The sequence below is a fragment of the Chelonus insularis genome, unplaced genomic scaffold, assembly GCF_013357705.1.
Source record: "Chelonus insularis isolate UGA/USDA-ARS -01 unplaced genomic scaffold, ASM1335770v1 contig_350_pilon, whole genome shotgun sequence".
In the NCBI taxonomy this organism is placed as follows: domain Eukaryota; kingdom Metazoa; phylum Arthropoda; class Insecta; order Hymenoptera; family Braconidae; genus Chelonus; species Chelonus insularis.
Window position 1 is genome coordinate 1,638 of NW_023276515.1, and position 25,326 is coordinate 26,963.

At 29.1% G+C, this 25,326-nt stretch overlaps 3 protein-coding genes across 3 annotated transcripts in view; 2 read left to right on the top strand and 1 right to left on the bottom strand.

The window, feature by feature from the left end:
* Positions 1-510: 510 nt before the first annotated feature.
* cv-c (crossveinless c) lies at positions 511-13,498 on the top strand. Its single transcript, XM_035082704.1, has 5 exons — positions 511-1,237; positions 2,075-2,244; positions 10,126-12,159; positions 12,270-12,421; positions 12,507-13,498. Exons 1-5 carry the CDS (start codon positions 1,231-1,233, stop codon positions 13,081-13,083), a joined length of 2,940 nt encoding a protein of 979 aa, XP_034938595.1. The 5' UTR covers positions 511-1,230; the 3' UTR covers positions 13,084-13,498.
* A 255-nt stretch (positions 13,499-13,753) lies between these two features.
* The window catches only part of LOC118066592 (cilia- and flagella-associated protein 298-like), a 40,545-nt gene continuing 28,972 nt past the window's right edge, over positions 13,754-25,326 (top strand). Inside the window, exons 1-5 of the mRNA XM_035082712.1 lie at positions 13,754-14,534; positions 14,615-14,764; positions 15,101-15,186; positions 17,021-17,191; positions 17,254-17,469. Coding sequence (XP_034938603.1) covers positions 14,396-14,534; positions 14,615-14,764; positions 15,101-15,186; positions 17,021-17,191; positions 17,254-17,469 — 762 coding nt within the window. The 5' untranslated portion in view covers positions 13,754-14,395. The remainder of the gene's footprint in view (positions 14,535-14,614; positions 14,765-15,100; positions 15,187-17,020; positions 17,192-17,253; positions 17,470-25,326) is intronic.
* Teh4 (tipE homolog 4) lies at positions 19,734-25,166 on the bottom strand. Its single transcript, XM_035082707.1, has 5 exons — positions 24,935-25,166; positions 24,605-24,815; positions 22,453-22,910; positions 21,661-21,958; positions 19,734-21,024 (listed from the first exon to the last, which is right to left on the bottom strand). The coding sequence occupies exons 1-5, from the start codon at positions 25,075-25,077 to the stop codon at positions 20,746-20,748; spliced, it is 1,389 nt and encodes a 462-aa protein (XP_034938598.1). The 5' UTR covers positions 25,078-25,166; the 3' UTR covers positions 19,734-20,745.

Consider the following 25,326-nt stretch of genomic DNA (forward strand, 5'->3'; position numbering starts at 1 on the left):
AAAGACATTGAGAAAGCTACAAGGTGTTAAAAAAATAGCTTGTCCGGGTAATCAGGTCAATGACGATCCAACTTTTGCATTGTCGTTATGTATTTTTATTCCAAACTCTTGTTATCTTTCATCACCTTGTTCCAATTTTAACTTGATATTCACGTGTTACTTTATATTAATAAATCCAAAATATTTGGTCAATTTGAATTAGTCAGATACGTCGTTGATGGTGACGTCGACGGCTGCATTCAGTTTCTAACGTACGCACAGCGGTTAGACTAAACTAAATGCAGTACAAGACATACAACCGTCACTGTCGCTATTAATCTTTTTAATTCTACCTCTTTATCACACACTTATTTCATGTGGCATCTTCTATTTCACTCTGACCACTTGCCCCTCCACATATGTGAGACAACTTCCTACCATACCAGTCTACCCCTTCTTCGTATGTTCTTCAAAGCCGCCCCCACTTTTTGACGATAAGACCTCCTGTTTGGTTACATACAGTGTTCGTATTGTGAACTGTTAGTTGAAGGCGAACTGCTCTTGAATTAACATGCATAACTTTTTGCATTAGTCACGTGCTATTCGTCATCGATCATACCATCTATCAAATAGTTTCAATCAATTTGAAAATGGATTGAAAACTTTTTTGAAAAATGTCATAAAATCAAATTAATACTACACCAAGTTGATCATCAATTTATCATTAGTTTATTATTATTTGTGATAATATTCAACTACAGAGACCTACTTGTGCGTTATAAAATACTCCGAATTGTGCGTGAGAAAATGAGTGAATGAATAAGAAGGAGAGACTTGACTAGCGTGTCAAGGACCTCGCTATAAGTTTACTTGCAATGCAACAAGTCGACGGGCATTCTACTTACTTGTTTTTTATCATCATGATATAAAAAAATAATTCTCGGTTAGCATTTCTTCGTAATTAATAAAATATTTCTACTATTCTGTGCTGATGCTTGACTTCTAAGCTAGTTGATAATTAACGGTGTGTAATCCAGTACAGCTAACAGAATGTCAGTTGATCGTATACTATACAACATGCAGTGTAACTGTGTGCTCTGATAGGAATCACTAAGAATTTTTAGATACTGGAACAGTCTTCAGCAAACTGGTAACAGTAAGGCTTTCAAGTTTCGCGGAGAATCGTCTTCAGAAGAACGAAAAAAGTCAAGTAAGATTGATATGAATGTGCAGAGACTATAGACGAAAAACATGAAAGGCAAGTGTTGAGAATTCCAGCTCAGTTCCCTTTAATTTTTATTCTATCTTGTGACCTATATAAATAAGTTATAAATCAGCAGACTACACTGTTCAAATTCTTCCTTTACTTAATTTTCAACATTTAAAATTTATGAAATACTAGATATAAAAAAAATTTCAATAAAAAATTTATTTCCATTTAATATTCAAAACATTTCCTAGCAAAGAACTTTCATTTGCTAGGAAATCTATTATAAAAGAAGAAAATCCTTTATTATTTTCATATTGTTTTTTTTTTTAAAAGAAAAATTACTTTGATCACAAGTTACTGCAGAACAAGGGGGTTTTTTCCAGCTACAAGCAAGATTTTATAAGAAACTCTTAATAAACTATTGAAGTTTAGTTGAAGTATTGTTCTCTTTTTATGATAAATAATTATTTTTGCTAACATAGAGTTGATGAGGATGAGGGAATCCCATGATAAAAATACCTTTGAGTAATTCTAAACTGAATGAACAGTTATGATATGACACGTGAATAGCCTTTCTTCCATGATTAAATTGATGATATACGATTAAAGTTATACAATATTACACGTAATGTATATCAGTATCCAAAAGATTAAATCATAATTAATACCATAATAATGTGATTACTCTTAACGTAATTTCTTCAACAGCAAGCAAGCAATTTGATTAGGCTAATAATAAAATGAAGTAAAAGTATTTAGGTCGAAAAATGATGCAAAAATTAACCAATAATTATGATATAACTTGGCATAATATTGTAATAAATGGTAAACATTTAGCTTTTATCATCACAATATTAAGTAATTGATGCCTTTGATATGTTACAGATTATCAATTCCCAATCGATGTGTCCGGTGTAGCAAAGGATCATCCTTTCTTAGAGCCTGACTCGCTTCAGAGTTTGTATCGGAGACTTGATGCGCTTAACCGTTGCGCAAATATGAAACTCGATACGAATCACACCCACCATCATCACAACACGAGCCACAGCAAAAGCGTGAGTACCTACAAGTATTATAATTCCAAGGAAACCCGCCTACATCTTTTTCATTTGTCAATCTGTGGTCCTTGTATGCTTATTCCCATATATGTTATTCGATAGGACAAGAGATTTTAATCTTCATCATCGACATCCATCATGAACGAGCGTAATTCAATTGATACTATATCGATTCTACAAAAAATCGCATTCAATTGAATTCGACAAGTCATTATAGAATCAAGTATCTTCAACACGCTTTCACACACTCTAAAGATCCAAGAATCTGCAATGAATTATTTGATAGATCATTATGCCATATCTTTGAAAACTTTCTACATCTATAAATGGTTCTGATGAGTGTCCAAACTTGAAGCTGTATGTGACTCGCAAGTGTAAGCGTTAATTCTGCAGTCATGTGATGAATCTTTATATCAAGTAGCCTTTCACTCTACACCAACATTTTGTTCGATATTTTATTTTTTACCACAATTCCATTTCGATTAGTTGTCTCTTTTAAATCAATTCATGGATGGACTTTTTTAAAACGATTTTCTTTGTTATTCTTCCTATTGCTTTGAAGTTATTGTTGTATTGCGGTCAGCTTTTATAACGTACATACATATCAACCAGACACTGTAATTACAAACATACGTTCATATACACAGCTTCCAATCAGCGGCTTTTGTGTATATATAAAAGTAGAAAACTGGTATTCCTGTATATCTGCTACCCAACTGCTACCGTTTCTGTCGTGAGTCTACATTATATACTAAGAGAGCAACAGACTGCGCGGCACGGTTTCGAGCACCTGCGTATACTTGTATACCGATCACCTTCAGTGATTTTATATACTGCAGTGAGTGCAAGTTCTATACGAGTTTAACTGGTACAAACAGGTACGAGAATAAGAATTACTAAATACGGTAATATGCTACTTGTCCACGTTGAAAAATGACAAGTTATGATTGAAAAAAAAAAAAAAATTTTCAAAATTTACCAAGTTGTGATAACAATCTAGATGTTGATCACACTTCCAAATCTTTTCTTCACGTTAATCATATTTGTTTATTTACAACTAAACTCACTAGGCAGTTATTCAAAGATATAAATCAGTTGGTAAATCTTAAACAATTCTTTTCACAAGGACTTATTGCGTACAGTTGTACTTAAAAATCTCTTGAAAGATGTAGAGATATGATACCACAATATGTCTGAAAGAATTCCCGTAGTGTTGATACTTATCGCATGTTATTATGGCATTTAAAAAATTGTGCATTTAGCGGTGATAATGAGATTATGATTAGATTAGAAAAGGTATCATTAAAAGACAAGATACATCACTCAAATCCAACATCGAATCAGCTGAAGATCGAATGTAATTCGAAGTGCATAAAAAAGCCGGCGATACTTTCTCATCGTTAGTGCTGAAATAAAGTCACGTAACCACCTTTATCGTTGCTGTTGAGCGATCATGATAATTACCATCTTAACAACTTTGCAGTTAAAATCAACCCTGATGTGATCTGCATTTAACTTTTTCCAGCGTGAATCGGCAGTATTAAATGAATAACATTAAAAGTAATAAGTATAACGAGTGTTGGAAACCTACTTATTTCAACAATTATGGTCCAATACTTTCGATTGCATTGATGCAGCATTATTTCAAACTTATTGTAAATTTTTTTATCTAATTATCATATGTTAATCGATTTAACTTTTAATTGCATTACATGCGAAAGTCGGTTTTTGGCTGTTTTCATTTAAGATTGCAAAATTCAGTTGAATTCATATTTTAAAATAGAGACGAATAAAATTAACATACTTTCAGGAAGCAGTTTATCTCGAAACAGTTAAAATAGTGGAATTTGCTAATCGATTATCTTGTTTTATATCTTCACGAATTTTAAATTGAGTTCAAGAAAAAGTTGGTAAAAATACGTATTTTTGGAATAGTAAGCCCAGATTCGAAATTTTTGAACAGCTAGAATTTTATGTAAAAAGAATTCGTGGGAATCATATCTCAAGGAAAAATCACTTGATTTTATTTCAATTTATTTATTTTAATACTTTTTGAAATCATTGAAAGTAGATTTTTAACTTTTATTTCACTCTAAAGTGAAACATGTAATTTTTTAATTTTTAAAAATAGATTTTTTTTATCATCAAAAAAGTGAAGTAAAATAATATTGAATTTAATTATTTAACAATGTATTAAGAAAAAAGTTTGAAAGATACTCTTTGATGAGTAATAAATTGATTATTAATTAAAGTGTAAAAATTTCATTTCCTTACGAAATGAAATAAAAACAATTTAATTTCTTCAATAAATTAAAAATACATTCAATATTCATCTTTTTTAAATGAAAATTATACTTTTTTTTATACCAATGAACTGTGAATAATTTAACAAAGCAAATAGTAAAAAAAAAAAAAAAGACTTGACCCTAGGAAACGTTACTTTTATTGTTAATAAAACTCTAATTCATCTTGATGACATTTTTTTTTATTAATAGAAGAATTCTTCCAAAGTAAAGTCAATATCATTTTTCTGATCTTACGGTATATAAGCATCTTTTTTATTCACAGGGAAACAAAGATACTTTTCGAAAATCATCTAGAATGATTCTCAAGTTTTAATACCTTGACTTGATTCATCACTATATAGGACAAAAAAACTGTCCCTCAAAGTTTGTCTAACGTTCTCAAGAATTAACAGTTCTTTTCGTAAAACGATTACAAAGTTGTGTGAACTTATTAAAAAGAAATTTATAAAAATAATTTTCTCCTTAAAAAAAATCTAAATGTTATTTAAAACTATTCTTCTACTTCTATCTTGTAAAAATTTATTAATTTCAACAAAGAAAACCATCCTAACAAAAAAAGACCAAATAATTCTCAAGTAGATCAAGGTTTAATTTAAAAAAATATAAATTTCATCATTAATTTTGAATAAAAAAAATTAATAGAATTACATTGGACAAAATGTATCCATCATTTTACATCTCTTAAATTTGTTAAACTTTTTACAACTCATATTTCATTTTCGAATACGTTAATTGTACAACTGTTTTTTTTTGCTGTTAACTACATCCAATTATTTGAATTATTTAGCTAATTGTAAATACAGTGAAAAATAAAAATTTCAACTCTACTAATGTATATTTGAATAATTGGCTAACTGGAGGCATTATATTCTCTTTTGAAATATCTTTTTGCTTTTATACTCAGTCGATAATTGCATTATTACGCTTATGATTTCTTTTTGATTACAATGCTGATTGCAAAAAAAATTCAATCATGTTATATTTACCAATACACTAATTATTATTGAAACGTATAATGAATAAATTATCCCAGTATCTTCACTGACGTCATTATTTATTCAAATTTAAAAATCTCTTTGACCAAAGAAGTACGTCAGGTGGGAAGATACATTTTTTTGAGATAAAAATTGTATTTATTGATTAGCAATTCATACACAAAGGAATCGAAAACATGTTTTTGAAATACAGCATAATATTAGATTATTTAAAATCAATATTATTGATTATTAGGAGGTTTATTTTATAAACTAAAAAAAAAAGCTTAAAATTACTAGATAAAGGTCGGGTCACAGCTTATAACTTCCTGTCTTTCAGTGTTCTCGAATTTATGGATCACTGAAACAATACAATCGATTAAGATGATAATGTTATTTCATTTTTAAATTGAATTCTTCTTTGTGAATAAAATAAATGAATATAAAAATATCACGAAAGTATCCTTTTTTAGCTTCAGATATACATAAACCATGATAACATTTTGCTTTTGAAAATTTTAATAAAAATATAAAACAAAATCAATGTATACCTAAAACAGTTAGAGGATAACCATATAGGTTTTATGGCGTGTTATTATGATCAAACTAAACTACCGATAAAATGTGAATTTTAAACACTCAGTTGACATAAGTTATCGGTGTAATATCTTCTAAATTGCTGGTGTAATAAAATCAGAATTTTGCTTATTTTATCGAGACATTTGCTTTTATCATGTAACTATAAAAGTAAAGTGTCAATTGTTAATTTGTAATCAAATGCGTACATATATAAAATATCTGGAAGCTTAAGAGGAATGTAGGAAATGACCTTATTCACTTCGAAAAATGTATTCGTAATATTTAATTCAAAACGACTTTTTTTACATTCTATTATCAATTTATTAAATACAATTATTTTTCAAATTAAACTTTAACAATTAATTATTTTTGAACATTTTTTTACCTGGGAATAATAATTACTAATAACAGTTACATAATTTAATTTTGTTTTTAATTAATCAAATGAATATATTATTGTTCATAATATTGTATGCATACAATAATTACTGATATAATTACATTATTTTTTTAATCGATTTAATAATTCTTAGAGTAATGTTTTTTTAAGTGTAAAGATCAGTGACTTGTCATGATAGAAATGATTTAATTGTTATTCTTGAAGTATTTCATTTATGAAATAAAATTTCATCATTGAAAAATAAAACTCTCTTCATCCAATGGAATAATAAAAAAAATAATGGAATTACTTTTGGAATTCTCAAGTGGTATTTCATATCGAAAAATATGCCATGTATCTAAGAAAAATTCTCTCCTTATTTTATTAAAAAAACATAATAATAACGATGAGAAGAGTAAGATTCATCTCAGTTTTCTATTAATTCTTCAATCAGAATTAGTAAAAAATCGCAACTTCCAACTGAAGAGAGAATATTTGATTAATGTATTTAGCAAGTACTTCATGATGTGTGCAATGTAATGAAATTATTCCTTATCAATCAATTATTTTCTTTGATTATACTAACAATATACCTTTTTGAAATTAAATATTAATCATCGACCCACCAGGTTTAAGTATTTTAATTTCTCTGTTTCTCTAACATTCATTAGTACAATTGATTTATAGGATTGTGTTTACAATGGGTCAGAAATCGAACCCTTTTGGAATTCCAATTACTCCATTGTTCGTTCGTGTATGCTTGACCTCCAATTTCGAAATCATTTGGCTCTTAAAACCTTGGAATTTTCAGCGTGTTTACATTTCCATTCTCTGATGAAAAACAACTTACTATGAATTTAACAAACTGTTTTTTTTAGATTTAACTGTTAGATAAAAAGGAAACTTTTTTATTCTTCATATGACACTTCAGGGTTTTTCAATCTCCTTGATAAGTTTTTTTTATCATGTTACAAACACTTGACTATGCAAATGATTGTTCGTACATTAACTTTTTCACCATTACATAATAAATATTATAATATTAGCACATTCAAGTTTTCCCACATAATTATCAAGTAATATAATGGTTAATGAGATTTTAGGGTTTTACTTAGTGCTAATGTAAATATCACAGGGTCAAAATGACCCTTTCACATCAAATTAGACCAGAGAGAGACCACGGTTAATCGGATGTTATTTCCTTAGAGTCTCTCAAGATAAAGCTCATTGATGCTATCGATTTCCTTTAAATCTGTTACATCCAATCCACCAATAAAAAAGTTTATTTTTATTGGAGTAAAGTTTTACACATGATGAGATTTTATTCATTCATTGAAGATTTTTTTCCTTTGAATGAAAAATTATTTTTATCAATCAACTCCATGTAGGACTTGTAGATTACTTTTATTTTGATTCCAATTAATTATTGTTGACATTTAGTGCAGTGATGATCTTTTTATTTGTTGAATAATAAATTGACTGATGTTTTAGGCTTTTAGCTAAAACTTTGATGGCCTGCTTTTATGATTTAATTCAATTGAAATATTGCAAAAATAGGTTGAGTGTAATTGATGAAATCTAACAATAGTTTTTCAATTCAAAGCTTCAGATATTTATCCAAAGATTGTTTGTTATAAGAAGTTTAAAAGAAAATAATTGTTTAATCGAGAATGAAAATTTGAAACAATTTAAAATTTTAAAGTTGAGAAAAATAAGTTTCTTCATGTTGGAGGAGATGAATATTATTTCCAATTAAATACTCTTGTCATTAGTCATTTCATTATTACCGTGACATGAACATTGTTTCCTACTAATTTTGATAGAGCTGGTATGAAAATGACAGCACAATTATTAGATTATATCATATTCTAGAGAAATATTTGTTGAAAGTAAGATAAAATGTTGCCATTGAATTATCTCATGAGAGGTATACCGAATAAACAAATAATTATGAAATTTAGATTAAATTATATTTACAAAAAAATAATTAAAAGTTTGTATTAAAAATGATGATATTTGACTTATTTATGTGTAACCATCAAAGTCATCAAAATGATAGAATGCTAACAAATTGTTTAAAATTATATTTGGTATAATACCGATTATATTACATCAGGTTTTATATAGAGTTGCTTATACAGCAATGATAAAACTCTACTATTTGAAAGGAACAAAAGGCTGGATTAAGAAACACTTTATAATAAAATAGCATTTATTTTTTGCTTGTTGTTCTTTATTGATCAATATTTTCTCGTTTTTTCGCTTTCATCCACTACTCAAATGCTTTGTTTTATTTATTACCATATTATAAAAATAATATTCCACTCCCATTTTATATTGTTTGTTAGATAAATTATTTTAAACTTATTGATCGTTAGTTAATAGCAAAGCACCTATTGTTTTTCCAATAATACAAAATTTTCTTATTTTCCCTGTATCATATTAATTCTACTAATTCATATTCCTTTGAATAAAATAAATTACATCCAACATAATTTAATGTTTCTCCACAAATAAATAATTTATACTGCAAAATTTCGCAAAAAATGTAAAAACAATAAATTCCAAAATACAAACAAACGAAATTTAGTGGTCAAACATACCGACATTCCTTTTCGATAATTTATATCCTTTCAACCCATTAGATACAATCCTTGAATATTATTTATTTCCCTTCGACTCACCAGGCACATCACTTTAAAATCATTTATTACCCTTAGATTCACAGTATATATCACTTTAAAATTATTTATTTCCTTTAGCCACACTATAGGTACATCATTTTCCGTACACCCACTGCATGTAATGCTTTCGATTCATTTATTTCTCTTAGATCACAGTGAGTGGAGTCTTTTCATATATGATACAATACAATGATATTGATAACTATTATATTTGAGTACATATTGTCACACGTAGAGGAACAAAGGAAGAGGATGTAGTAAGTAACAAGGTATATACCGGTGAATGAACCCGCAAAAATAACTCACGTACCAGCAAAAACACGTCACGTCGTGAAGGTTACGTGCTGGAACGGAAATAAGGATAAGGGAAAGAATATATAATGTTCAAAGAGAAAAAGTACCAACTCCATAAATACATCGAGAATAATTGGCAGACACTGAATTTATCAATCGTCAATAATTGTACTCGATTACAAAAGAGGATTTGTTACTCAAAGTTGTCGAAATCCCAACAAATGCTTTCTGATTACATCATCAATTTATCATCTGCTTGATACGGTTGACAAGGAAAATTAGATCACAACTATTGGAAATTTGCTTTCCATTTTGAGAAACTATTGGTCGATTAAGTAGGTGAAAAGTATCCCGGTATATGCAGAGAAACTAGGTCCATTGTCACACGAGGTCAGGTCACAGCCCCATACATTTGCTTTTCTCTTTCCCTATGTATCTCTGCTTTACTCGTGACAAAGGCGTCAAGTTTCGTAACGAACTTGAGTGGGTGAGGAAAATAAAGAAAGAAGAGAGGAGGCTTTGAAAGTAGCTATAACCCACGAGTTCACGAGTGACACGGACACGACCCTCTTATTTTTTTGCTGAATTAAGCCGACCCTTTGTAATCCCTTTCACAGTCTGTTGATCCATTATTTACTAGTTATATACATTCATTGTTACAGGGTGGAGGTGACGATTCAGATGAAGATACTCAGTGTGCTTTGAGCGAGAATTGGACCTATGAAAAAAAGACTAGAAGATGGTCTAGGATTTGTGATATCAGTCAAGCTAATGTTGAAAGGCTTCAAGCTATTGCTGCACTTAATCGTACAGATACACTGGAAGATCGTTTGGAGGCTGAAGAATCAGAAGATACAATGATTGATAGTAACATGAAGTTTGAAAATATTGCTCTAAACCAACTTTCAGATGAATTAAACACCAAGTTTCGTCGAACTGGATCAGAGCGACTTCGTGATGGAGCTAAAGCGTTACTCAGACGTGTTGAGTCATTAAAATCACGCCGAAGGAAACGGCAGAACCGTGAGGGGATCGTTATCAGTGGACCACAAGTATTGGATGCTATATCGATGCAGCAGAAGGTAAAAGATCTTAACTGCGTAGATGTTTCTCCAACTGGGCCGGCACCAGTTTCCTTTGGAAGTTTACTTCCACCGTCACCCATCAATCGATCAGTATCGCCATTAACTTTACCACCTTCACCTTATCACCTGGCATCCAGTAATCAGACATCAGTGAGCCCCTTTGGCGATGACTCATCAAGTTATTGTTCAGATGGTTCACAAGGTGGTGGACCCACTTTAACACCAACAAGGATCAGATTAAACAAAGCAAAAAAATTAATTCATCGTGGGCGTGATGATCAAGGTGCTTTGAGTGATTCAGAATGTCAACCATCCAGCTGGAGACACAAGTATTTATCTAAAGATGCTAACAGTAATAATACTAAAGGCTTTGAGTATGTTATTCCTCATCCTCAAGCATTAAAAGATACCGGAAAATCAGCTCTAATAAACACTCGAGGTGGGAGTCTCAATCTCGGCAAAGAATCACAGGGTTTTCGTGATAAATTAAGTCAATCAAAATATAAAGAGGACAAAGTAGCCGTACTCAAACGAGAAGATAAATTTCACAAAAGCTTCAGGTACACTCGAGATGACTCTTTAAAAGAATGCAAACAGTTGTCGAAAGAAGTGACAGTGTATCGAGAAAAATCTGGGTCAAGAAGTTCGGATCTGGCTGATAGTCAAGAGAGCAGTTCCACGATGGCTAGTCGAGACTCAGATCAAGAGGATGAATCTCCAAGACACAAAAGTACTGTTGTAAGGTGGCACAGTTTTCAAAGAGGTTCTTTATATCCTGAACTAAATCCACTATGTAACAGAGCAATGGCATCTATGTCGTGCGGTCAATTGCTTGTTCTAAGGAAGCTATCGTTGTTGAAGCTTACAGCATGCATGGAACGCTATTGTCCTACGCATCGTACTGGATGGAATTGGGAATTACCAAAATTTATCCGAAAAATTAAATCACCTGATTACAAAGACAAAACTGTTTTTGGTGTTCCATTACTTTTATCGTTGCAACGGACAGGACAAGCCTTACCTAAATGTATTCAAATAGCTTTGAGGTGGCTACGAACTAATGCTTTAGATCAAGTTGGTATATTCAGGAAGAGTGGTATGCGGTCAAGGATACAAAAGTTAAAAGCAATGACGGAAACTCAAGGTGATAATATAAACTTTGATGGGCAACAAGCGTTTGATGTGGCCGATTTAGTTAAACAATATTTCCGAGAATTACCAGAAGCTTTGCTTACTAATAAACTGTCAGAAACATTTATTGCCATTTTCCAACATGTTCCTCCAGAATTACGTCCAGATGCAGTACAGTGTGTTCTGTTGTTATTACCTGATGAACATCGTGAAGCGTTAGAAACACTTTTAGACTTTTTGCATCAAGTAGCAAGTAATGCACCATACAATCAGATGACTGCTTTCAATTTGGCAGTATGTTTAGCGCCAAGTCTATTCCACTTAAATCACAGCAATGCAAATGTAACTAACAGATCAAGTAGTGTATCACCTCGGAGAAGAAAAACTGTTGGCATGGTAGATCAACGAGAGTTATCAGAAAATAAAGCTGCTTATGACTGTCTTCTGTATCTAATAAAAACGCATCGTCAATTATTCATGGTAAGATTCTGATTTTTATTGTGTCACTCAATTATTATAACAATCAAAGGAATGTGAATGGTTGATTGATTTATTGACTGTTTATTGATTGACTGTACATTGGCTTTCAGATTTCTTCAGACATGCTGACGCAGTGCCACTTTAACTACATGGAGGAGAGTGTACCAGTTGGATTGGAGGAATTGGGATCTGAAATGAAGCAAGACTGGAGTGGATATATGCATGCTTGTACGAACGCTTTGTTGAAAGAAGCACGTGAGAAGTAGGTTTTATTCTATTTACTACATAATAAATCTTCAAACTTATTATGTTGTGAAAATTAATCAAAATAATTTGAATGATTACAGGAGTCGCGGTTGGGTAACAGTTAACAATCCTGCGGATACTAGCGTTGAAATGGCATATAAAAAAGTTGGAGATGGTCATCCACTTCGACTTTGGCGTGTTTCAACGGAAGTTGAGGCTCCACCTCATGAATTACTCCATCGTGTACTGAAAGAGAGACACATTTGGGATCCACAGCTATTGAAATCTCGAGTGGTAAAGCAATTGGCTACGAATGCAGAAATTTTTCAATACGCTGCGGGGAATATGTGTCCATTACCTGCTCGAGATTATTGTGTTCTGAGGACTTGGCGTACGGATCTACCCAAGGACGCTTGTGTAATTGTAGAAACATCCGTTCAACATCCGGATGCACCAGTAATGCCGGGTGGAACTCGTGGGATTGTATTGGCTTCACGTTATCTAATAGAAAAATGTGGTAGTGGAAAGTCACGTATAATGCATTTGTCCAGAGTAGATACAAAGGGACGGACTCCAGAATGGTATAATAAAAGTTATGGCCATATTGCGGCCCTTTATTTAAGTAAGATCCGCAATTCTTTCAAGCACACTACCGACGGTCCCGAAAGTAAAGTCTGAGATAACGCCTCCGTACAATGCTCGTCATTGTACGGATCACAAGTCTTCGAGCAAGAATCCACTGCATCTGATTATTCATCGGGATCAAGAGATGACATGGATTTCTTAACGGTTCCCTCAGCAACAAATCAAGAGTAAATATCTCCACGACAAACATTTACATTTTAAATAACTGATAACGAACCTAAATGTATCATATTTATTTGATATTTTTTTCATATCAATTAAAATACCAAGACCAATATAAATAAAGTAAAAAAGATCTAAAACAAATGATATTTAGCTAGAAAGCAGCAAAGAAATGATCCAATTATATTTTTTAAACCCAATCAGAATGAAGATCTGAATAAATTATTTAATCAAAAGTGAAAATATTTAAGAAAATAAGACACTATGTTAATATTTTTTGTAGCTACGTACATTCTTTATACGTATATATTTATGTAAGAATTTTTTATAATTTTTTTGGACCAAATATCAGTTTATTTTTATTATTTTATCTACTGTCTATTATATATAAATAACGTTTATAGTGTAATTAATCTAGCAAATAACTATAAAGTTCGTTTACTAAATTATACAAATTGCAGTAATTACATATCTATATGTATGTTTATCAATTTAATGTATGAAAGATAAATATGTATTATTGTACAGCATTAATTATTCAAAGTACCTGGAAAAATGGGATCATTACTTATATAATCCTACAATAATGTTTATAATTTTGTGTCTATAATCATCACAGGCCATATATGCTAATATTAATATATCATAATAATGTTTATAAAAATACATTATAATATGAATAATTTTCATTACGTTTAATTTACTTACAACTAGTCATTTAATTTAGTTATATACGTCCATACATTGACTGAAATGAGTATATTGATTTTAATTGATTATAAACTGTCTTTAAAAGTTGATAAAAAATTTTAAAAATATCAATGTCCATGTTGTGAATTGTACAGGTGTTGAAAAATATATATAAATATTATATATATATATATATGGAAATCAAAGTTTGTCATAATATTGAAAAATATTGAGTCTATATTCTTGTAATCAATGTGTTATCAATTGTAAATATGTATATTACAATATATCGACAATATGTAAAAATAATTCAATTATGTTTTTGGGTGTTTAAATTTATTTCCCATTGATAATGTTGTAGATGGCGGGTTAAGGTCAATATCCTAAATTGCACCGTTGTTGTCTAGGCAACACTTTAAACAAGTCACTTGACTCTTGAAGCATCAGTGATTGTAATTTTTGCATTTTGATTCCAATCAAAAATCAAACAAAAATGGTCCGTTTGCATATCAAAAAAGGTGATGAAAGTCAATTCCTTTATGATACATTTGTAGATTGTTCTATTGATCAAATAATTAATGAAGTTACTATAATTTATAATGGTCGGTTAAAAGTTATGCGAATAAGTCATGGTATGTTATAATAATCCCTTTATTAATAATACTTACTTTCATTAGTCAATATAATATTTTTTAATTTATTTACAAAACAGAGATAGAACAACTTATTAAACACGGTATGCTATTACCGTCCAATATGATGGGATTAACTGATGAACAAATTGAAGAGTTAAAATTGAAAGATGAATGGGGTGAGAAATGTAGTCCAATGGGTGGATGGACTTTTAATAAAGATGTTATGGGTAAATCAATTGACTTGCATCAATTTAACCTCTTTTAATTAACCCCTAATTTGGATGTAATTCGAACGACACCATTAAGTATCACGTCTGACGATGGAAATCTTTTCAATGAGCTCATTTGTATTTAAAGAGCTCGTTAAAAAGGCAAGAAATATAAAAAAAAAAAAAAAAACAGATTTTTAACTGAAATAAAAATTCAATTATTTATTAGTATGATTGAAAAAAGAATTTTAGTTTTTATTGAGATTTTAATTTTTTTTTTTACCAATTTAGGGGTTAAAAAAAACTTAATGAACAAATTGTTTCATGCATTTTTTAAAATTATTTTATATTAAGGACGTAGAAATGGTCGTCAACCAAATGATAAAATGCAACAGGTATTGTCGAAAGCAGTCCAAGATGCTCAAAACATGATATCTAAGGTAATACATTACTATAAAGTTGACCAGAAATTTTTTTTATTGAAGTTTTGATGATTATTCATTGAGTACTTAAATAAGTTGGGTACTGAAATGTCCAATTCTAAATAAAGTATGGTTATGCACTTTTTTTCAGTAACATTAAAAATTCCTTAGTATTTCAAAGCATAAAAAAATTCTGGAATATAACGATGTTGCTTACTTGCTAGATTTTTTTAATTATCGATTTAAACATATTTGTTGGTTTAATATAATTTTTTTAAAAGAAGGTCAAGTAGAATATCTAGCAAGTGAACTAAAAGTAATCATATTTTCTCTACAGCAGTTTTACATAAACAAAATAAAATCTTAAGAAAACTGATGTAAAAGTGATTAACGGCAGCTATTACTTTTGTCCCACCTATTGCATTTATTCTACTTGACTAGATTAATTATATTGTTGAACATTGAAATTACATATTCACAATGAATACGAGTGTAATGTATCATATTACGTATCTACTAACATGGTAAAAGTTATGCCATTCAAACTTGAAATTAATTCCCAACTATCTCATGGAAAGTTCTTGGGAAATAAACGCCCTTTTATCTCTAGCTTTATTATTTTGATACGAATTTAGGTGATTATGTTTTTAATTAATCAACTTTTAATGAACAATGACAAAATTACAATGATACAGTGATCTAGAAAATTGTTTATTAAATTAAATAGAATAGATGCATCAAGAAATTACTAGTATGTAGATTAACTTACATTCTCGATAGTTTGAATAAAAATCGTTTTATAATTAACAGGAAATATTAAATGAACACAAGAAGGATATTGTAATATTCATCCGAGATACTTTAACATCAACTAACAGTCTATATTCTTTCACAATAATTTTCATTATAAAGAAGATATCAAATTAAATCCGAATGTAGAACAAGGTCATTAACAAGGCTATTCCTCTAATTAAAATTTTTCTCCATAAATAAATAACAAAAATATTTGTATAATTTTTTTATTTAATTATCAAATTCTTAAACATTATATATAATGAAAAGTAGATCAGAGTGATTGATATTTTTTCTTCAAAGGTAGCCTAGATAAGAATTTCATTATTATTATTAGTCTTTATGAACTGAGACAAGTTGACAAGATTTTTTGATATTTTTAAAATTAAAGTTGACTTTGCATGGAAAGTTTAAAAAATTTCTTCATTTCATTAAAGTAAACTACAGAAAAATATGAAAAACGCTGAATGAATGTCATTCAAGTTTTGTATTATAAAATGATTATGTGAAATAAAATTTTAAGAGAAAACAAGTCATATTCTATGGTTAAAGAGCATCTTTTTATTCATTACATCAGAGCTTCTTGAAGTTAAAAGGATAGAAAGACGTAATTCTGAATATTTCCAGACTTTTTAGTTTAAAAAATTTAAAACTTTTATTCTTTCATGGAGAGTTTATAATTTTTACTGCTGTTGTAAATTTAGCTTATTTTTATCAGAATATAAAAATCAAAGTTATAAGATTTTATGCATAAAAAATTTAGTAAAAATTGAAGTAAAGTTGAAAATTTCACTTCTATTTTTTAATGAAATTTTTTCATGTTTCTTTCAAATAATTATGTTAAATCTTTAAAATATTTTTTCAATTTTATTTATTAAAATTTAATAAGTCAAAGTAAATTAATTTGTAGTAATAATTTTAGTATTAAAGAAAAATTTAATTGAAGTTCCACTAAACAGTTGATTGTTTGCATATTAGTAAATTTACTCGATTCAATCTTCAAAACATTACTGATATTATTGAAAAATAAAAACTAATAATTCCATTTGATTTTCTTCAGAAACTTGTCAATCAAGAGGAATTAGTAACTTTAAAAACAGTCCAAGAAGCCTTAGATTTATTACGCGGAGCAATAATGATAGTTTATCCCATGGGATTGCCACCCCAGGAAATTATTCGTCAAGAATTTGAAAATACTGAAGACTTAAGTGGTACTCAAGCTTCGCTGGAGGTATTATCAACATAAATTTTGCGTGAAAGGAGGCAGTTAAACAATATTTCAATTATGTACAGGTAATAGATCTGCAGATGAGTCAATTATGGTTTTCGGGAAAAGAAATGTTGCGTGGTAAAAAGCTTAAAGATTACGTTGGACCAAATGAAAAGACAAAGATAGTAGTGAAGCTACAGAAACGAGGATCAGGTCGTCCAGCACGCGAGCCTTTGATGTCTGAGGAAGCACGTAAACAATTGATGCTGTATGCATACCGTCGACAAGAAGAGCTGAAGGTAAGTGGACGTCATATTCCTATAAGAATAATATAGCTATTGATAGACTCTTCATAATAAAAAAAAGTACATTTACTCATGTATGTGTTATTCACGTACATGTAATATAATATGGCATAATGACATAATGAGGAATTGCATCGATTTATTTCAAGGATAGTAGCACAAGTTTATTGATTTCAATAAACTTATTAATTTTTTTTGGTTTTGAAATGTTAGTTTTCTGTTGTTACCTTTCATCTTCGTGATAGCTTCACTGTCTGTTTGAAATAATTGGCATTGAAGCTTGTTGTTGAAATTTATCATTCATATATTTGTATAGAGGTTTTATAATCAGTTTATATACCATTAAGGCTCAAGACATCTTCAAAGAGTTTATTTTATATCGTGGGGAATTAAATTTTATTCTTAAAACATTCGAAAAAAAGATTAAGACGTTTTAAACTTCTTTTTCGAATTCCTCTGAGCATAAATTACTTAGAGGGTTCACAACATCATAAATGCTAATGGGTTAATATAATTTAAGCGAATCAAATTATGTAAGATATTTGAATCCAAATGAACTCATACCCAGTCCTGCAACAATCTATAAATCTAAAAATTGTTGCAATTATGTTAGACAGATAACATTAAAACGTAATAAATTAAGAAGCATTATTTATTGATGAAATAATTTTAAACTTTAATACCAACTACATCAAACGTTACATAAAAAGCTGATGGTCAGTACAGAAACATTCTATTCTGCAACTATGTTTTGAGTTTATTTCTTAAAAATATTCTTCTCTAAAGCATTATTCATATTTTTAAAGACATGCATCCACTAGAGCATCTAAACTTTAAAAGTCAAGCATCTTTTCTATTGACTGAATACAATTTGCATTATCTAGCTGCTCAGTTAATAAAATAATTATTTAGCTCATATATTTCTAATGGCTATTGCAGAACATGGCTTTTTTTAAATAAGCTTCGAGTTTAACAATCATAAATCAACATCACACTGAAATTTGCTAATTTATGTTTCGATGCTAAACTCTCTTGTAAATTCTATGCCTCATTAAATATATAATTTTCTTCATATTACAAACAAAAAATGAAAAGTTATTTAGCACATATACATATATTTATACCATTTGATACAAAGTTAGATTCAAGTGTAATAATAGCAGTAAGTACGTGTATAATAGACATTAAAATGGATGTCATAATAAAGTAGTTATATTATAGAGTAGATTCTATGTATGCATTCCATACTTTCCAAGTCTACTTTCATCAATGATAATGATTGAACTTATTAGTATATAATATGGCTATTGTATCATATATCGTTCATTCAAAAATTTTGCAATATGTGTCGAAAATTATATTGTATGAGATCTCAATATTTTATATAAATAGAGCATAACTTATGATGTAATTAGTACTTATTGAATCCGTACATTAGATTATAAATGGATGGTAGGAATATCTGAGTTCAAAATATCGTAAGCTGTATATTGCAAAAGTGTACAATTTTACATAAATACAATTATTTATTATGGACATTTTCTCTCGTTGTTTGAATGATAGACACATACATGTTCACTTATACAAGAAAATACAATAAAAATCGCTGAAACAAATGGAAGAAGGCACATATAGGACAGTGCATTATTGAACCATATTCAAATAGTCAATAAATAACTAACATATATTTTTTTTAAGCCGCATCAGTAAAGAAATGTCATAAATTCCATTTAAATATTAAATATATACTCTTTTGTTAATAAATTTCTTCAATTGCTCCAATTTTGTAAAAAAATATTTTTAGCTGATACTCCAGTTTATTTTTTATTATTCATATTTAATGGTATGTTTTTTTGTTATTTATTTACGCTTTTTTGGATTCCATGATTTTTTTTGTTAATAATAGAGAATAATAATAATTAGGCCGAAAGAGTTTCAGTGATATATATTTATAGCAAATATTCGATTGTTATTATTGAATAGCAAAACAGTCAGAAAATGAATATTTAATATATCCATCAAAATATTATGGTACTTAATACATGAGTAGAAAAATTGATTGGTAAATTCATTTTGAATTGTATAATTACAGTAGTGAGTACAGTAAAAAATTATTTTATGATAAGCATTAGCTGAAACTCCTTCTGAAAAGTCAGTTTTTGTTAGCATTTAGTTTTACAATCAACATTGCAATAATATAATATAATATCAGTCACTCTTGGACAAAATTCAGAATATATTTATTTTTTGTTAAAAAAATTTATTATTTTTTCAAATCTTCTGAACTAGTGTATAATTATTTATTAAAATTTTTGTTCGGAGTATTGTTTCTCAATTGTCTTCAAGAATGTAAAATAGCTCTTTTGAATCAGTGATTACATCAATTATTATCATAGAGTGCTTAATCATTATCTTTGATATATAGTAGTAATAATTATAATACAGTAAAAATTTGAACGTAGTAGCCAAAATGTAAATTTGTAAATGTAGACCGATGTAATAATTATAATAATGTTACTTAATATCTTGCAAGTCTTAAAATTGCTCGATATGCACGATCGGTAAAGTCTGTAATTTTTTTTATAGACCGACAAGTACATATTCGTTCGACTTCGATTAAAATTTCAATTTATATTTCAATACATGTATCTGAAGTACATGAAGACTTTTTGTGCCTCTTGTTTTTTTTAATATAAAGAACATAAAATCTTTATTTCGAAATGATAACAAACGAGTGTTTACGCATCGTCCTTGAATGAAAAAAAAAAAATTGATCAAAGTGTTTTAAGCGTTTCCCTTTAGTACACAGATGTATATACATATACACATACATATTGTGTAAAGAACAGGTAATTTTTTTACCAGACTTTTTGTCATTTTTTTCTTACGTCTCTCTCTTTTTCTTTCTCTCTCTCAACGTTTCAGCAGTTTTTTCAAAGGCATACAACGGTTATGTAAATATTAAAATTACATTATGTTGGCCCCTAAGAGTGGAGTAATGAGTATGATTTTAACGTGTACAATTTACGAGACTTTCTTTTTAACATTAATTATAGTAAACGCAATAAAAAAGGAAGACAATTATCGGTTTTGCAATATTGATAACGATACATAATTAATGAATTTAGAATCAGTACTTCGGGATGTTCATTTTATAATTATAAATAATAAATTATCAAAGTAAACTTAGAATGAGTCTTCAGCTTGATCAATATCAATTAGAGGCAGTTTCTCATATTTTCTTGAGTGATTAATATTTATTTTAAACTGCTAAAGTGCCATACTTCGGACTTCCGTTTCATTGAAAATACCTTGGGGCGTTGAGGAACTCCCTTCAACAAGTCCTTCGTCCTCTTCTTCACGTGTTTGTTTATCTGTGCAGTATCGGCATCGCATCTTAGCATCATCTCCAACCTTTACTGCGCGTGTAATGATAATGAGACTAGTAAGACTGACGACAAACAGTACGGATGGAACTATCGTGGCAATTAATAGGTCGGTTCGTGTTTTATTCAAGTCGAATCGTGCAACAACGAAGAACGAGTCATTCTGAAAAATCATTCAAATTTATTATACTATAGTACTTGTATTTGATATCTTTTAGTTTATAGCCAAGCAATATTCAATGTTACTTTGTTAAAATAAATAAGTTCAAATCACTGTAAATTAATAACTATTATTAATTGATTACCAAGTGCTAATTTTATCACTAAATGAATCAATAATTAATTTAGCATTAATAATCATAAAATAGATGCTAATTTGCAGTAATTTGAACTGATTTATTTTAAAAAAATACTCAGCAAAAGAATTGATTACAAGAATAAGCTATTTACGTTTGTTTTCTTTACTTCATTAATAAAAATATGATAATAAGTTGATAACATCAAGTTTCTTTTATTTTGTTAAAAAAAAAAGAAGATTAAATAATTGATATTTAGCTATCAAATTTATTTGAAAAAATTCACAACAAAGGAATATTTCCAGTCCAATATTTAAACTTTTGATCTCAAGAAATGAAGCTGTAATGGTGGATTCAGTAATAATGATGGCAAAAAAAAGGAAATTGTTTAAAAAAATCATAATGAGAGTATTTCCGTTTACAATAAACTTTTTCTTGTTGAAACAAGTTCCTTATGCTGGTGAAACAACAAAAAATTAATTGATTGAGTTGTTGAGAGTTACCTTGTTAAAGTAACAAGGATATCGACTTTGTGCAGTTTGATTATCACCATCTCGGCCATGGGATTGAAGAAAATCTCGACATTCGCCTCGGAGAGTGTTGACACAGCCCTCAAGATTGATGTAAAGCCGCGAAGAATTGTAGATGGTTAGTGAGTGCTGTGAAGGTAGATAAATGTTTGTGGGGTCAACAGGATTGATCAGACTCTTCTCATAAAAGCCCAGAAATGTAGTAAAATTCACTGCAGGTTTGGGGATTGTCTTTTTCTCTATAAACGTTCCATTTACACAATCTTCAGCCCTGGAAAATAATTACAATAAAATAAGTCTGATGAATAAAATCAAAAAAGTTTGTATACAAATAAGTAAGGAAAAATTGGAGCATTTGATAGGAAATTATCAATTGATGAAAATTTGTGTTGAAAAATTTCTTCAAATTGAAAGCATTTAATTGATGTTGGTTGTTGATGCATCCTGGTATAATCTAGATGATTATGATATTCAGAACATTCGGGAATATAAATAATAAAAAATTGTATTTTCAGATCAAGTTTGATCAACTTTAGCATATCTAAATGTAAAATACATTATCTGTTGTTTATTTATGCCACTTTGTTCTATTTCTAACTTTATTCATATTTTTAGCAAACTTATTCTATAGCTATGAGATATAAAAATATATCCAACAGCTATAAAGTCATAATTTCTCAACAAATCCTTCAATTCTATAGAATTTATGGAAAATAAATTCTCATATTTCACACGAAGATTTTATAGCAATATTTTTCAACTTACCTCATGATACTTCCTTCTCTTTTGACAGCAAAACAGCTAGCAATAATTCCTTGTTTATTATCATCATTCCATATTTTTTGTGGTTCAGTAAGCCTGGTACCAGGTAGATTTCCTTTGGCTTGATTGAGAGCGAATGCTTCAGAACATTTAGCTATAAGTATATTGTCATCTTGCATCAGAAAAATATTAGTATCGTTTGTAGATATTGCTGGGCAATAACGATCGCACGAAAAAGCATGCTTGATCTTTGTACATCTTGAATAATGACAGCTAAAGAATCCATTAAGTTTCATATTATCCTTCTCACTGTCTACAACTATTCCGTCAGCTTTGTAGTGACATAACATAAGCTCACTCATGTTTGTGCAATGACCGAGACTGCAGTTGAACACGCCAAATAAAGAGCCACAAGCACTTCCGTTATTACAATTATATCTCCTGGCAGTTCGAAGATTTACCTTGAAAAATATATCAAAAAATATTTTAATATTTTTTCTTGGTTCATTCTATGGTTATTTAGCAATGCTTCACTTGAATGTATTGTTTATTTCTATTTTATTGAAAAAATCACTTTTTATAGTATCAAAAATTAAGTTTTAATGATAATGTTTGAGAATTTTTTTATTGCCTGAATCCTTGAGGTGCATAAAGAATTTACAAAGTTTGTATTTCGCATGTATTTTAAGCTATGCTATTATATTTTGAGAATTTATTTGATCCTCTCACTTCAGACAATCCTGTTCTCATTTTTCATATTACTTATTCAGAATTACTTTTTCAAGATTCTTATGAAAGCGATGGAATTATTCCACTTGAGATGATAAAAAATGTACATAAAGAAAGAGAAAATATCATTTGATTTTAAATAGAAAAAATGATTAATTAAAAGACAAACCTTTCGTGACTTTTACGAGTATTCATGATAAAAAGTTTTCAAACTGGAAAAAAATATCTATGCTCGTTTGTCTATTAATTGCTTATGAATTAATCTGACATGATGCAAAACATGATAACATCAAGATCTTTGTGCGATAATTTAATCATTGAAAAAAGTACAAATCACTTTATATTATATCTTCCATTAAACATTTTATTTTGTAAATAATTGCTTTTTATTATCCAACAATAAACTTTACTTTCATTGCATTAAATCATGAAAAGAATTATTGTCAGTCGCTGAATTTCCAAGAGATGAATGCAAATGTGAATTGAGGAAATGTATTTACAAAAAATTTAAATTTATGTTATATTCTGAAACCTTGCAAAGAATTATTATTCAGTAGTATATTTTCTCAAGTATTGTCAACATCTAATACAAAAAGATGATGGCTATTAAGATTAAATTATAATTTGTCCTCATTCGTTGCTAAAAAATGGAAATTGATGGCAGAAAATTTTTTATAATATTCACTAAATAAAGTTCAGTGTTAAATTTATATGAAAAAGAAAAAAAAATTCGAAAAAATATTGTTAGAGTCTGAACCAAAGCTCCATATGATCCATTTATATGAAACAACTCAGAAAAAAGCTGTATATTTGACATTCAGCTTTATTATAGATTTCATATTTTAATTTATTCCAATTAAACTGCAACGTCCCATTCATTAAAACAATTTTTTCATTTTCTAAACGATAACCATCAACTGGTCTACTTTTGCTATCAGAAAAATTGATTCTCATCTAATTAGAAAATGAATGTCCTCTTTTATATGACTTTACCTGATCGATTCAGGTAATATGATCACGACAAAAATAAATATGTACACACCCAATGATTTTCTTAGTAACCACATGTCCTTTAAATAATTTTCCTATTTTTTAATTTTATCAAGAGAGTATACACCAAGTGGATAAATATACCTGACTACAGCTTATCAACAATCTAGTTAAATAACCTGACTATATTAGTACTTCCATTTCTTAATATAAGTAGGAAATAATAATATTGATGTTGAGAAATCGAAGTATCCATGGAACGAGAATTCTAGGACAAAGGAAAATAAGAGCGTCAATGTAATTATAACCATGGTAACGGTAGTGTTTCCTTTAGGTGTAGACCGATAACCTTTGACATCTATTTTGTAATACATAGTTGATTTTCTCGTCTTTAGTTATTGATGACATTTATAATTGATGAGACAGAGAAACTTACTTGTGGACATGAGATGCTTGTAAACTTGGTGCAGTTTTGAAATATAACATCAGTGCCATTTCGTCTAACTGTTGCATGGATCTGTGGACAGAATCCTGTTGTTTTGGTCAAGCACCATTCTCCACAGCTTGCCCAAGCACAATAATTTACCAGTGTTGTATTTACTGTTTGGCACATTACTGGTTCTGGATCGATACCTGCGTTGAATGCTCTAAAATAATTTAGTAATTTTGATCAATTTCATAGAATTGGTATTATTACTCTTAATGTCAGTAATATCAAGGATAAAGAAAGTTTTATCATCAATAGTATCATTGAATAGTGTATTACCTATGTGAAGGTATGTAGATAGCTACACTTAAGTAGACTAGAGCTACACAGCTGATGACTATGGTGAATTGACAGAAACAGATACTCCCACATATTCGGCGATCTTGTTCAGGTATTAAACGTGACTTGTATTTTCGGCCCATCTCAATGTGCCAATTAAGCCTCTATTTAATTTCTCTTTATAATATAATAAATTTTGACTTGATAAAATTTATTTGAATAAAATTTATGATATAATTTAAATTGTTCCACTCATCAATCCCACTTTAGCTTTAATTTTTATTATGAAAAATGTTTTAGATTTGAATATAAGTTGATGAAAAATTTATAAAAATTTATTATTTTATTATTTTATGATTGATATTTATTTTAATTTATGTCATTCTGATTAT

Bases quoted from the DNA above. Each gene is read 5' to 3' on its own strand.
- Teh4 (XM_035082707.1), bottom strand. From the start codon at position 25,077: ATGGGCCGAAAATACAAGTCACGTTTAATACCTGAACAAGATCGCCGA. The intron at 21,959-22,452 runs GTAAGTTGAAAA...ATTATTTTCCAG, and splicing joins AGAGAAGGAAGTATCATGAG to GGCTGAAGATTGTGTAAATG. The intron at 21,025-21,660 runs GTAACTCTCAAC...ATGATTTTTCAG, and splicing joins ATCCTTGTTACTTTAACAAG to AATGACTCGTTCTTCGTTGT.
- cv-c (XM_035082704.1), top strand. The intron at 2,245-10,125 runs GTGAGTACCTAC...TCATTGTTACAG, and splicing joins ACACGAGCCACAGCAAAAGC to GGTGGAGGTGACGATTCAGA. The intron at 12,160-12,269 runs GTAAGATTCTGA...ATTGGCTTTCAG, and splicing joins CGCATCGTCAATTATTCATG to ATTTCTTCAGACATGCTGAC.